Source organism: Vicia villosa, linkage group LG6 (assembly GCF_029867415.1).
Source record: "Vicia villosa cultivar HV-30 ecotype Madison, WI linkage group LG6, Vvil1.0, whole genome shotgun sequence".
NCBI lineage: Eukaryota > Viridiplantae > Streptophyta > Magnoliopsida > Fabales > Fabaceae > Vicia > Vicia villosa.
In genome coordinates, this window is record NC_081185.1 from 106907253 (window position 1) to 106919343 (window position 12091).

The 12091-nt window shown below is 38.8% G+C and overlaps 1 protein-coding gene across 2 annotated transcripts in view; it reads left to right on the top strand.

Annotated features, from left to right (window-relative positions):
- The window catches only part of LOC131609504 (co-chaperone protein p23-2-like), a 33396-nt gene extending 32917 nt beyond the window's left edge, over window positions 1-479 (top strand). For both annotated transcript variants that reach the window (XM_058881209.1, XM_058881210.1), the window contains exon 6: window positions 179-479. In XM_058881209.1, the coding sequence (XP_058737192.1) occupies window positions 179-213 (35 nt within the window). In that variant the 3' untranslated portion in view covers window positions 214-479. The remainder of the gene's footprint in view (window positions 1-178) is intronic.
- The last annotated feature ends 11612 nt before the right edge of the window (window positions 480-12091 follow it).

A 12091-nucleotide genomic window follows, 5' to 3' on the forward strand; every position in this document is an offset into this window, starting at 1 on the left:
TTCTGTCGCGATTGAATCATGACTAACCTGCACAGGATCTAAAAAAACTTAAACGGTCCTGTCTATAAGATACCTTAGTCTCTGTTTGGATAAACAACTTCATTTAGCAGTTATGCTATAATGCTTATAGCGTAAGCGCTTATCTTACAGTTTATGTATAAATGATTATCATTTGCAGATCTTCCTGATTTGGAAAGGGCTAGAGGAAAGTGATTCTTTGAGTAGTAACAAAGGTTGAAGAAGCTTCAAGGAGATGGAATCATATGAAAGTGTTAGATAGTAGCTGCATGGATAAGACTCATTGTTGTAGCTATCCTGTTGTATATATAGAATCTGAGTAGTGCTTTGGAATCTGAAAACAGTCTTCATCTTCTTGATTACTTGGTACTAATTCTAATCAAAGGTTTCTTTGATGTGGATGCTGGTTGCATCATAATCTAACCTCTTTTATTGAAAATATGTTTTCTGAAATTATACAACCGTGACATCCATTATTGTTGATTAAGTTTCTATCTTTGGCTGAAAATTCATGTTTTTTATTTATATGCACACTGTCAATGTAATGTAAGGAGTTTTTAGTCACTTAAACACAATTATTCGATCATTAGAGATGTTTGATATTTATCATAATTATCTCTAAGAGTGTGTTTGGATGTGGTAAATGGAAATTTTAAAAGAATTTAAAATTCAAAGCAATTCAAATGATTCAATTGAAATCCATTCATTTTAAATTATTTTGTTTGGATGGAGTATTAAGGTAATTCATTGTTAGATTTTTAGAGTTATTTTTTATAAAATATAATTTTTTTGGATCAAATTAAAAAATTGAAAAGTAGGGACCAAATTGCAATTTTTAAAAATTTGAAAGACCAAATTGTAAATTTTAAAAATTATTAAGGACTAATTTGCAATTTTAAAAAAAAAAATAGGGTCAATTTTATAATTTTGGAAAATATAAGGACCAATTTGCAAAATTTGAAGAAATAGTAGTAACAAATACATTTTATGGAGTACGAAGGAATTTCAAATTCTTTAGTTTTTGGTGTCATTTCAAAATGATTAAATTTAACCTAGATAAAATACTCCATAAATTTTCATCATTTTAACAATTCTTCATTTTTGTATCCAAACAATAAATTTTGTGCAAATCATTTTAAATTTTCTCAAAATATTACATTACGTCATTAAAATCTTCATCCAAACACACTCTAAAGTTATGCTGATGAATAGTTGTTACTAGGCATGACTTTGCCGCTTCCGTCCCGAAACTAAAACAGGACAAATTTAATTGGAGGCGGGGTCGGATGCGGAGAAAACTCGGTTTTTAATTACGGAGATGGGATGGGGGCGGGGGCCGGACTGCTAAATCTTAAATCCACTAGTCCGTGGCCATGCCTAACTTTTTTTAAACTAATTTGATAATATATATAATTGTTTGACATTATTTTTAAACGAAAAAATGGAAGAGTTTTGAGAATTTTATTTTACGGGAATGTTCTTTCTATCCTTATGTGTGTATTCTACACATTGAAAATTTGAAAATGTCTTTCATATGTTCGGAGATGCATATTCGGACTCATGCAAAACAACACTAATACACTTATTTTAGAATTCACCTTCATTTTGAATAAAATAGAATTCACCTTCATTTTGAATAAAATATGAGTCCGCAGATGTATCTCCGTATGCATTTTAGATGTATTCAAATATATATTTACGAAATGTCCTCCAAATGATTTTAGAACAACACCATTGTTCCAATATTGTAATTTTTTTAGGCAAAGTTATATTGAAGTAAACTCAAATAATATTAAATTGAAAGTTAAAAGACATACATTAAATCATAAAAGTCAAGATCATAATAATTTATTTTTTTGAAAGTACAAAAAATAATGCATTCAAACATTCACTACTGGTTATGTCTAACCCTCTTCCTTCTCATTCGCTTGTACTGCACGACATTTTGTAATTCGACAATCATGTCCTCCATGAGGGCCAATTGGAAACTTCCATCCTTAAAGAGTTCTGCCTCTATGCCTGCTCTACCCATCTCCATTACACGCCGACAGATCGTCGACACGTCCTCGACGTGGTCATCCCTAAGGTCAAGTACCTCATGATCAGCTGGCATTTGTGGTCTTCCAAGAGTTTATGATGTCATGATAGAGTGTGACACCCTATAGAACCATGTCATGCAGCCGTCAGATACAACCCAGTGAAAAATAATTGGCACCCTATGATACTCCTCGATTACCAAGTGACTCTCGAAATCATCCAGTATCGCATCAAGATCTCTGTGCCGGATAGTGGAAGAATCAGACTCACAGGGAAGTATCAGAATAATATGCAAATAGCTAAAATCTTGCATCACTCGCTCGGGCAGATAAAGATATGACCCACATGCCAGCCATCCGGAGTATTAGGAAATGACGTCAAACTGACGCATCTCGCGGTGACCCTCGTATGGGCAGAAGCAAACATCATCTGGTACATGACGATCAAGATACCCTCTAAATGGCTCGGCCACACTAATCCCCATGCATGAGATAAATGCGGCAGAATATGGCCAATCCTCATCATAGGCAATCACAATTTCCCACCAGGTCATGCGAGGGAAGTGGGAGATGATTCAACCCTAAAAATGGCTCAGCTACAATATTAAAAACAAGTGTAACAAATTGATTATGAAAATATTAGTAACACTAAATTATCGTAAGCAGCATGCAACTTCCAGTCACCTTCGACATCCATGACCCTCTGTAGATGTTCTTTATAAAGCTTTTCCAAAAAAATAAATCTTACATGAGCACCTCTTGTGTCAGCTGCCTCCTTTGAGGCATTAGCAAGATCAACCCTTCAAATAGGTGACCATCATCTCGAGGGATTCCTCTAGACCGATCCTTCAACGGCTTAGTAAACGTTCCCTTGTGGGAAGATGCAGAAGGCACAAGACATTATCCAATGTGATGACCATCTCTCCTATAGGAAGATGGATAGATGACGTATCTGAATGCCATTTCTCTGCAAAAACCGCCTACATGTCGTGGTTTATGGTAATGTACACAATAAAACATAAATCGAAAAGACCGGAATAGTGGATGGAATTAATGAACTAAGCAATTGTGGGATGAGCCAACTTCAATATCTTCCTGTCGTGGTTTACCAACTTCAAACATGTACACTCATGTAAAAAGAATATCACCACCATCAATATTTGATTTAATTAGTTGAAAACATATTTATTGCAAAAGAAAATAAATATACATATCCTTCCCATACATGCCTAGCAGCATGGTCTGCATAGAGATGAAGTAAGGAGGTGTCAAATGGGCCTCATGGGCTTTAGGGTCTTCAGGTTCTACTGCATCATCTAGGGACTCGTTGCCCCGTGGAGTAGATTCTTGAGAAAGAGTCAGCTACTAGAAGCAAAACTAGATGGTTGGGAACCTCAAAAGTTAAAACTATCAAACGAGTTATCATTAACTCGTTGCCTCATGGTCCTGGTTGTATCCCTCTCACGTTGTACCGGCACACGACCGAGCCTAGTCTTTCCAGGGTTGTTTTCATCCATTGCACATGTGTTACACGGAGATGCAGAGAAAAATAGCATGTCATAAAAAGTACACAAATTCCATAAATTCAACCAAATTTCAGACTGAGTCAAATCTAGAGATGCGTCTCCGAAGAAAGTTCAGAGAATATTAGGAGATGTCTCACCAATCAAATCTGTAAATCTCAATCATGGCAGAAGCGTCATTGTTGCCCTAACCCTCCAAAAATATGTAAATGCATGTTCTTGTAAGCTACCAATTTTGTTTACACTACTATCTAATGTACTCAAAACAACTAATGTAGCTTAAACAACTAACTACAAATCAAAACATAAAAATATATAGAATTTTGAAACACTTGCCTAATCAAAATGCTAAGAAGTAGAAGGTTGATTGTATGATATTCTTGGAAGGAGGAGAAAGAGTTCCAATGGTAGAAGTTTTTTAGGAAGAGAAGCTTGAATGGGACAGAGATCTCAAAAGCTTGAGAGGGTGATAATTTTTTTAGAAAATGAAGAACGAGAAAAAAGTAAGGCCTAGAGTGAGGATAGCAAACAAAAGCGTGCGGAGACGCATCACCAGACCACCCACTAATTTTTGAATAAATGGTATTTACAGAGATGCATCTTCGATCGTACCTTTTACTCATATGGAGATGCATCTCATGATTAAATTTTGGCATAATTTGGTGCCTCATCAATTTGATCGGAGAAATGGGCTAAAAAGGTGTGTTCAAATATACATCTCTGGATGATGGGGACAGTCATGACTTTTCATAGTGGTGAGGGAAAATATATAAGGGTGGAAATAGCAACCCTGTTATTTTATTGGCATAACTTTTTATTATGTATTGATTGATTTGACATGTTTTATAATACCATATTAGATTTCTATTTGTACTATTAGTATTTATCTCTAATCCAATAAAACTTTGAAAATGTCTCTTGCATTGTTCGAATTTTAAAATTTTGATGCACCACACGATACAAAAAAAAACAAGTTCATCATAAACACACCCAATGCTATAATATATATGACCTGGACATGATCTCTAGTTACAACCTTTAGATATTGAAATTAAGATACATTCTTTAAAATAATACGGCCTGTCTTTTCGTCCCCATTCTCTAACATTTAAAATCAAAAGTAAAAAATCCAACATCCACCAGGGGAGAAGTTTCAAAAATCTCTCAATTTCTACTCTTTCTCATTCAAACTAAAAACCTTAATCATGTTCGGTCATTTATATGTCACATTTAAAGGATATTCAGTAAATTTTGCATCCTCACCTTACTTTTTTCTGATTTTAATGCATGTAATTTCTTCCTAATTTTTTAATTAAACTACACTATATTGTATCTAGTAGAAATGTCATGTCACTTTAGTCATACTTTAATTTGGTTTGAGTTTGGGACATTTGAGAGTTAGGATTTTGTTCCATTCAAGAGTATGAAATGGATGTAGTTGGAAAACTAATGACCTTGAAACAATGGTGTTGATATCCGTTGCGACGGCGTGGGATGGATCTGCATGGTTAGCACTCCAATGCCTAAGTCACTTCAAGGTTCAAGATGAGTGGAGTGAAAAGTGAAGATCAAATAGTGTACCTTGCTTTTGCGGGGGAACAATGCATGTACATCATCAATAGGGTTCTACTCAAAAGCATACCATTTGAGGTTATTGGTATTATGTTCATCATTCTCCTTACAGAGTTATCATGCTTTGTTAACAAGAGATGAATATCACAAAAAGCATAGAAAAACATATATAAGAACAAAAGCGAATGGATTTTTTCAAGACAAACATATCCAATGCATTATGATTATAGTTCAAAAACAAACAAGTTTTACATACAAACAGTATTGAACAAAACAAGAAAGCTTAAACATGAACATGCATGATGATTTAGGAATTGCCAATGTTGAGGAGATCCTCTCCGTATGGACTTATTGCTTTAGAAGATCCGTTGCGTCAAAAGAGAACTTTAATTCTAGCCTTCAAGTGCGAATGTGATAGCCTTTGAGTCAATCAGGTCTTGAATCTTGTTTTTGAATGTCTGACAACCTTCACTCAGATAACCAAGTGCCGCATAGTGGAAAGAATCAAGCGTTAGCATCTGTTCCTGCAGAACCCTTCAGATTACTTCCTGGAAGAAGATTTCGGCGAGGCCATACAAAAGTTGTAAGTGCTCAACTTTAGGGATTTGAGCTCTGCCAGTGGTGCACAAACTCAAGATACAAGGTGTCTTGCTTATCCCTCGGTTGGGATCCCTAAATATAGCGACTGGAGTTTGTGAATGCTTTAGGGATTTGAGATGCCATCGATGCAAACTCAAGAACACGGAGTCTTGCTTATCCCTCGGTCGGGAGCCCCAAATATAGCTGCTGAAACAGAAAACACCATTATGAATGGAGGAAACTTGTATTGCTATCGGTGAACAACAATAACCTCTGACGCTTGGCTATCAAAGTCAATACTTGGAACACACAACAGTTGTTGGGAAGGAAGCCTCTGGCAGTACAAGTTGCAAGTGATTCTCATGAGTTATTCATTGAGGAAGAACAAACATTCTACTTGCAGCAGATGAAATGGGATTGACCAGTAGAAACCAATATGAATAAACTCAAACATCTCTGTATCGAGCAAGTCCTGGACTCTTTGTACCTCCCCACCTTGTAAGGCTTGACATTATGATCAGGTGCCCCTACATGGAATACACCTAGTATTATCATCGAAACCAGGAGAGCTATCTGTGGTGAGAAACACCCAAAGCACGAATCTTAACCAACTGAAATTCCAACAAGCAGGGAAGCAATTGAACACCAGGCAGTGGGATTTCATCAACTTGCTTCTCACATTCTTTTTCGTCTTTGTTGACAAGCAAAGGTTGCTGAAAAGGAAACTCTAGGAGGAGGAGGTAACTCGGGATATGAAGTAGAACCTTGAGAATGAGAGGTGTCTCTGTATATCACTCTCTATTACTGTCTGGCAGAAAATTCTGGCGAAGTCACATGGAATTTGTAAGTGTTTTAGGAATTCGAGCAATGCAAATGGTGCAATGCTCAAGATAGACAATGTCTTGCTTATCCCTCGTTCGGGAGCCCCAGGCAACTTCAAAGACTTGTAGATACTAACATTACGACAGGTGCCCCAGAGTATAACTCACACCTAGTGTTATCGTCATCAAGCATAGAATCTGTAGATATCCGCATAATACGGAGCTTAACCAGTTGCAAATAAAGCAAGCGTGGAAGCAAATGAGCATAAGACAGGTCTTCAAAAAGAACCTCAACTGAGCTTTCTTCTTGGTAAAAATCCCCACAAAGTTGTCTCATGACTGATCTTTGAACACCCAATAAGAACAAATCAAGTCTTTGAGTCTGGTGAGGGAGAGTACCAAGTCTGAATAAGAGATCATCGGTCCTGAATGCCTGTTATGCATGGAATGTATGAGATGCATGATATAAATGCAATGCTATGTTCATTCAATTTCCAAGGAATCCTCGTGTTTTGATTTTTGACAAGCAAGAGATGGAAAAGCTCGGCACGAGGCTTAAAGATACGATTCCTTGGAAATGGAAGGAACACGTATGCTAGTATGCTAGTTATTTTTTTGTACATCATTTTTTGGAAAGTAAATATGCAATGATGCAAAGTGATAGGAACCACAATACTGGATATTTCTGATGATGCCGAGAAATCACACGGCACAAGTTCAAAGGTTCGGCATTGTTTCGGACCACCACACAAACCACAAGTCACCAACGGAACAAGTTACCATCGGAACCAGAACATATAGTCACCAACACACCGGAATAGAACATAGATTACCACTCGAACAAGAACCATAGTACCCCACGAACAGGAACCAATAGTACACTCGAACGAGAACAGCGGTAACCCACGAACAAGAACAGCGGTCACCAATAATGTACCTGTTATATGATCATTGATTCCCGCCCCACTCACGGGTAAAATCTAGGCCAAGGTAAGGTCATGAAACGCAGTATACGGTCCGCCCGATGGTAAGCATCATCACAGCGCGGATGCGGGTGACGATAATACCTCCGTTTGAAACCACTACTCTGCTCGTGGTCACATAATCCATCCCGAGACGTACACCTCGAGAAAAACCATGCTCCCACTCTATCCTAGGGTTCCTATGGTTCACACATAGCCTGGGTATTGGGCCTTTTACCTCTTGAAACACCCACCCAACAGACAGAGATCCAGCCAGTCCAGAATATGATGCATAAAAGTAAAAGCGCACATAGAATGCAATGCAAACAGGCAAATATGCAAAGCAATAAAACACCCAAAGATAAATACACAAGCGCTAGGATCGACTCGCCGAGTCCGGACCCGCAATAGGTCAAGACGTCCCCAGCAGAGTCGCCAGCTGTCGCTACCGCGAAAAATTAACAGAGTCGCCACTAACATATTTATCCTGAAAAGGAAGGAAATGCCAGCAAACCACAAAACAAAACAACGGTCTCACGACCAGAGAAGAGGGTAAGGGAGTCGGTTACGCGAGGGGAAGGTGTTAGCACCCCTCGCGCCCATCGTACTCGATGGTATCCACGCCTGTGTCTAAATCTATGGATGTGTAAGCAAACTACGCTAATCTGGACTAAAATGAATGCAAAATGTAGGGAAAAGAAATGATTATGCTCGCACGGGCCCTACCCCGCTGCCTACGTATCTGTTTTGCAGAATCAGAGCTACCGTAGCTCGGCTAACTAATTTCTGTTTGTTTTGTGTTTTTTAGGTGAACAAGTTACGTTCACACTCCGCTGCTCGACCTTTGGAAACTTATGCTTGGGAACGGAGCGGAAATAACAAGCTCTTAAGAAAAGAAAATCAAAGAGTGTGGTTTGTGTTTTAAAGAATGCATGAGGAAAGCCTAAGCTAAAGGGGAAAGCTTGCTACCTAATGTTATCATACAAAGGGTACAAGTCTAAGCTAAACTAATAACCTATGGGAAAAAGGGGAAAGCAAACAACAATATCACACAAACGAGCTCCGCTCGTAAAGCAAACAAAACCAACGGTACTGACCGAATGGTAGAAAAGCGGTCCCGCCATAGCCAAGGGGAGCGAATCACCCGAGTCAACCAAGCATTAGACCTCACGAAAATGATCGGGCCATAGACAAGAGGAGCGGACCCCTCTCAGCAACCAAGCCGTCACGGATCGTAAAGGAAAATGGTGCGTGCGTACACTGAGCATCAACGTCGAGCGACGCGAGCTATAGGAAAGGCGGGGGTCCGGCTACATGAACCCTTTTCCTGACATACTCGATAACTAGATCTTGTGCATATTCGGAAGCGAACAACGCGTAGCGTGCGCATACCGAATGGACTCAATGAGACTAGACGGGGGTTGATTTCTAACCCTTTCCGCGTGCCTTCCATGAGGACTTAACGGAGTGCCATATATGACTTATTACACCGTGACTCCCTGCCGCAAAGCACAAATATAAACACACCAACAAAAACAGAGCCTCTTTCGAGGGCTTGGCCAGATGCATGTCTAAGTCCTACTTCTCATGTTAAAGGATGATGCGAGAAAGCGATAAAGTGCGAGAAAAAATAAAATGAAACGGGATCAATACCAAACGGATGATGATCCGTAAACTAAAACGACGAAAAGCAAGGAAACTAAGGATCCCGCGAGCGAGCTAGCAAAGCAAAAGCAAATAGTCAGCACACCGATTAGCCATGAAAGCACACAAAGGTCGACATGCGCGTCGAGCATAATCACAATACACCTGCAAGAGGAACAAGCAAACCAAACAAGCAGATATAAAGCAATAGGATCGTGTCTCCAAGCCGAGAACACGATACGAGTGAGTGAGATTGTGTCCCGCAAATAGAGCGGAACACTCAAGTAATAAGCGTCGATCGATGACTATCCAAATGCCTTGCACACTAGCACACAAGTTAGAGATAACAAACACCGCAATCGGAATTGCGTTATTACTATAAAGCGAAAGGAAACTGACAAGTAATGTAAACACGGAATGGATAATGAAACATCAAAGAGAAATCAAACATGGATGATCTACAAATTAATGAAAACAAAGCATCTAGTAAGATAGTACATCTCACAAGCTTTCCGACGATATAAAGAACGTGCAAATTGGAGTTACGAGTCAAAAGTTATGCAAGATTGAAGTTAAGGAAAGAAAACACACAGGGGAACCGGTTCCTGGAATGGACAACCCGGTTCCTGGTCCAAAAAACAGTGCCAAACACCAACGAAACATCTGGGAATCGGTTCCTCCATCCTAGGAACCGGGTTCTGCTGTAGAAAAACACTTTTTTGCTATTTTTTATGTTTGGGAACCAATTCCACTCAACTTGAAACAATGCCAACTTGTAAGCATCATGAAAAGCCATCAAAACACATTCAAAACACAATGAAACACCCATGGAAACAAAGCATGATATCACGGTAACAATCAATGGCACATGAGAATATGTAAACCAAATATTAATGTGAGGCATGCTATTAGCAATAAGTGAACAATCCTTAAGCACCAAAGCAACAAAACCACACATATATCGATTTCAATGATTAAGCACAAGCCAAAAATGTATCACTCTCAACGATTAGGCACAAAGCATCTTGGCGAAGGATAGTCATGAATCCACAAGTCAATTAGGCCAAATAACAACAAATCGAGCAAAGTGCGACGCGTCAAGCCAAACCACAATTCAAATATCATCACCAACAATTACATGAATGCAACAAAGGCAACATGTATTTTCACATGCGATAGTGATCAAGCTACACAACATATAGCATCAAGCAAGGCATTTATCGAGCAAAAAGTTATCACATGCATTTGTACAAACACTTTGAGTGCGACACAAGTAACATACATGAACATTAACAATTATGCACACAAAATCACCAACGAATCATGTATCCAAACACGAATGTCACAATTCATCATCAACAATCATCAATTATATGCAAAAATCATTAGATCCAACCACAATCCGCATTATTATTATCAATTCGAGCAAAAATGAACAAATTCACCGATCAATCGTTATCAATTATCCACAAATCAAGAACGAGATATAGATCTAGATCCAAACTCACATAATGATCAACAATTAAGCACTTAATTCAAGATTCGAAGCTTACCGGATGAAGATCTAACCGAAGCGCGAACACGACCACGACACGGATGCGACACGAAAACGAAATCCAAGAGGATAAGAGAGAGAGGCGCGCGATCTCTTAGGAGAATAGGAGAGAAGCTTCGATCCGATCTTCACTTTTTAGTCCATGTTGTTCTTGAATCTTGAAGAAAATTGATGAGTTTTGATGAAAGTCTTATGTGATTTGTAGTTTTGATTCAAGAGAATTGAGAGAGAATTGAGAGAAAGTGTTTTTGAATTGTTGGTGAATTGAAATTATGAGAGTCCTCCCTTGATTTGTGAAGAGCAAAAAGTTTATATATTGTCAACGCGAAATGTCCAAATTGCCCTCGGTGCGTCTTATTTTGGCTCGTTTTTAAGGAAACTCGGTTCGGCTCTGAATTCCGGAACGAAACCAATGTCACTGTGAAGATGACCAAATTCTTGACTCGTCGCCGCGAGAATCGTCTCAATCCGATAAGCGATGAAGAAAATATGCGCGTTTGAATGACGAGAAACGCCGATTCATCTGGTGCGACTGTGCAGAATTTTGTGAGTATCGCTCAAAGAACTCGATAAAACCCTATCTTCGGCTCAGAATCTGAACAAGCATGTGTGAAGAAGAATCGAAGCTAACGAAATTTACGAGTAAATGCCGCCGGAATGGACTTCATACGATAAAAATCGAAGAAGTTATGAATTTTCAAACTCGGTGCGACATACCCGAAAACACACTTTTCACCGAAAGATTACGCCGTTCTTTAAAATGCTGGGAGTTTCGGTGCATAATCAGCCTTCGGTCCGAACATACGAAATCTTGGTAATGATGGTACGGAGCTCGAGTTAAATTTTCAAGCGAATCCGACGAGCGGATTGTGAGATATGAATTTTCTGAGATCCGAAACCCTACATTCAACACTCTTTTTCACTGTGAAACCTCGAGTAATTTGCAAATCTGACAACCTTCCTCAAAGAACCGGCTTCCGAGCCGAACACGAAAGTTGTATATATCGTCGAAACAGTCAGGCCAACGCGGCAATTCGGCTCATATCACTTTCAGAATAAGATTTATGAATTTTCTCGTGTTTCCACTGTTTGAACCATATTTCACACCGTATCTTCTTAAACACACGGAAACTCTTTATTATTTTTCCACTTTTAGAACGACGAAATAAACGTCGTTAATAACTTATAGCTCAAATTAAGAGGGCAAATTTTGGGGTGCAACAGCTGCCCCTATTCAAACTTCTTGAACCTGACGAGTGAGAAACGAAAGTTTCGAACCGTTGAGGTGGAAGGAGATTGAATACTTGAATGAACTCGAAAATTTGCACTCTTGATCAATAGAAGATTCGATCTTACATGAAGAAGGAATGTACCACCCTGC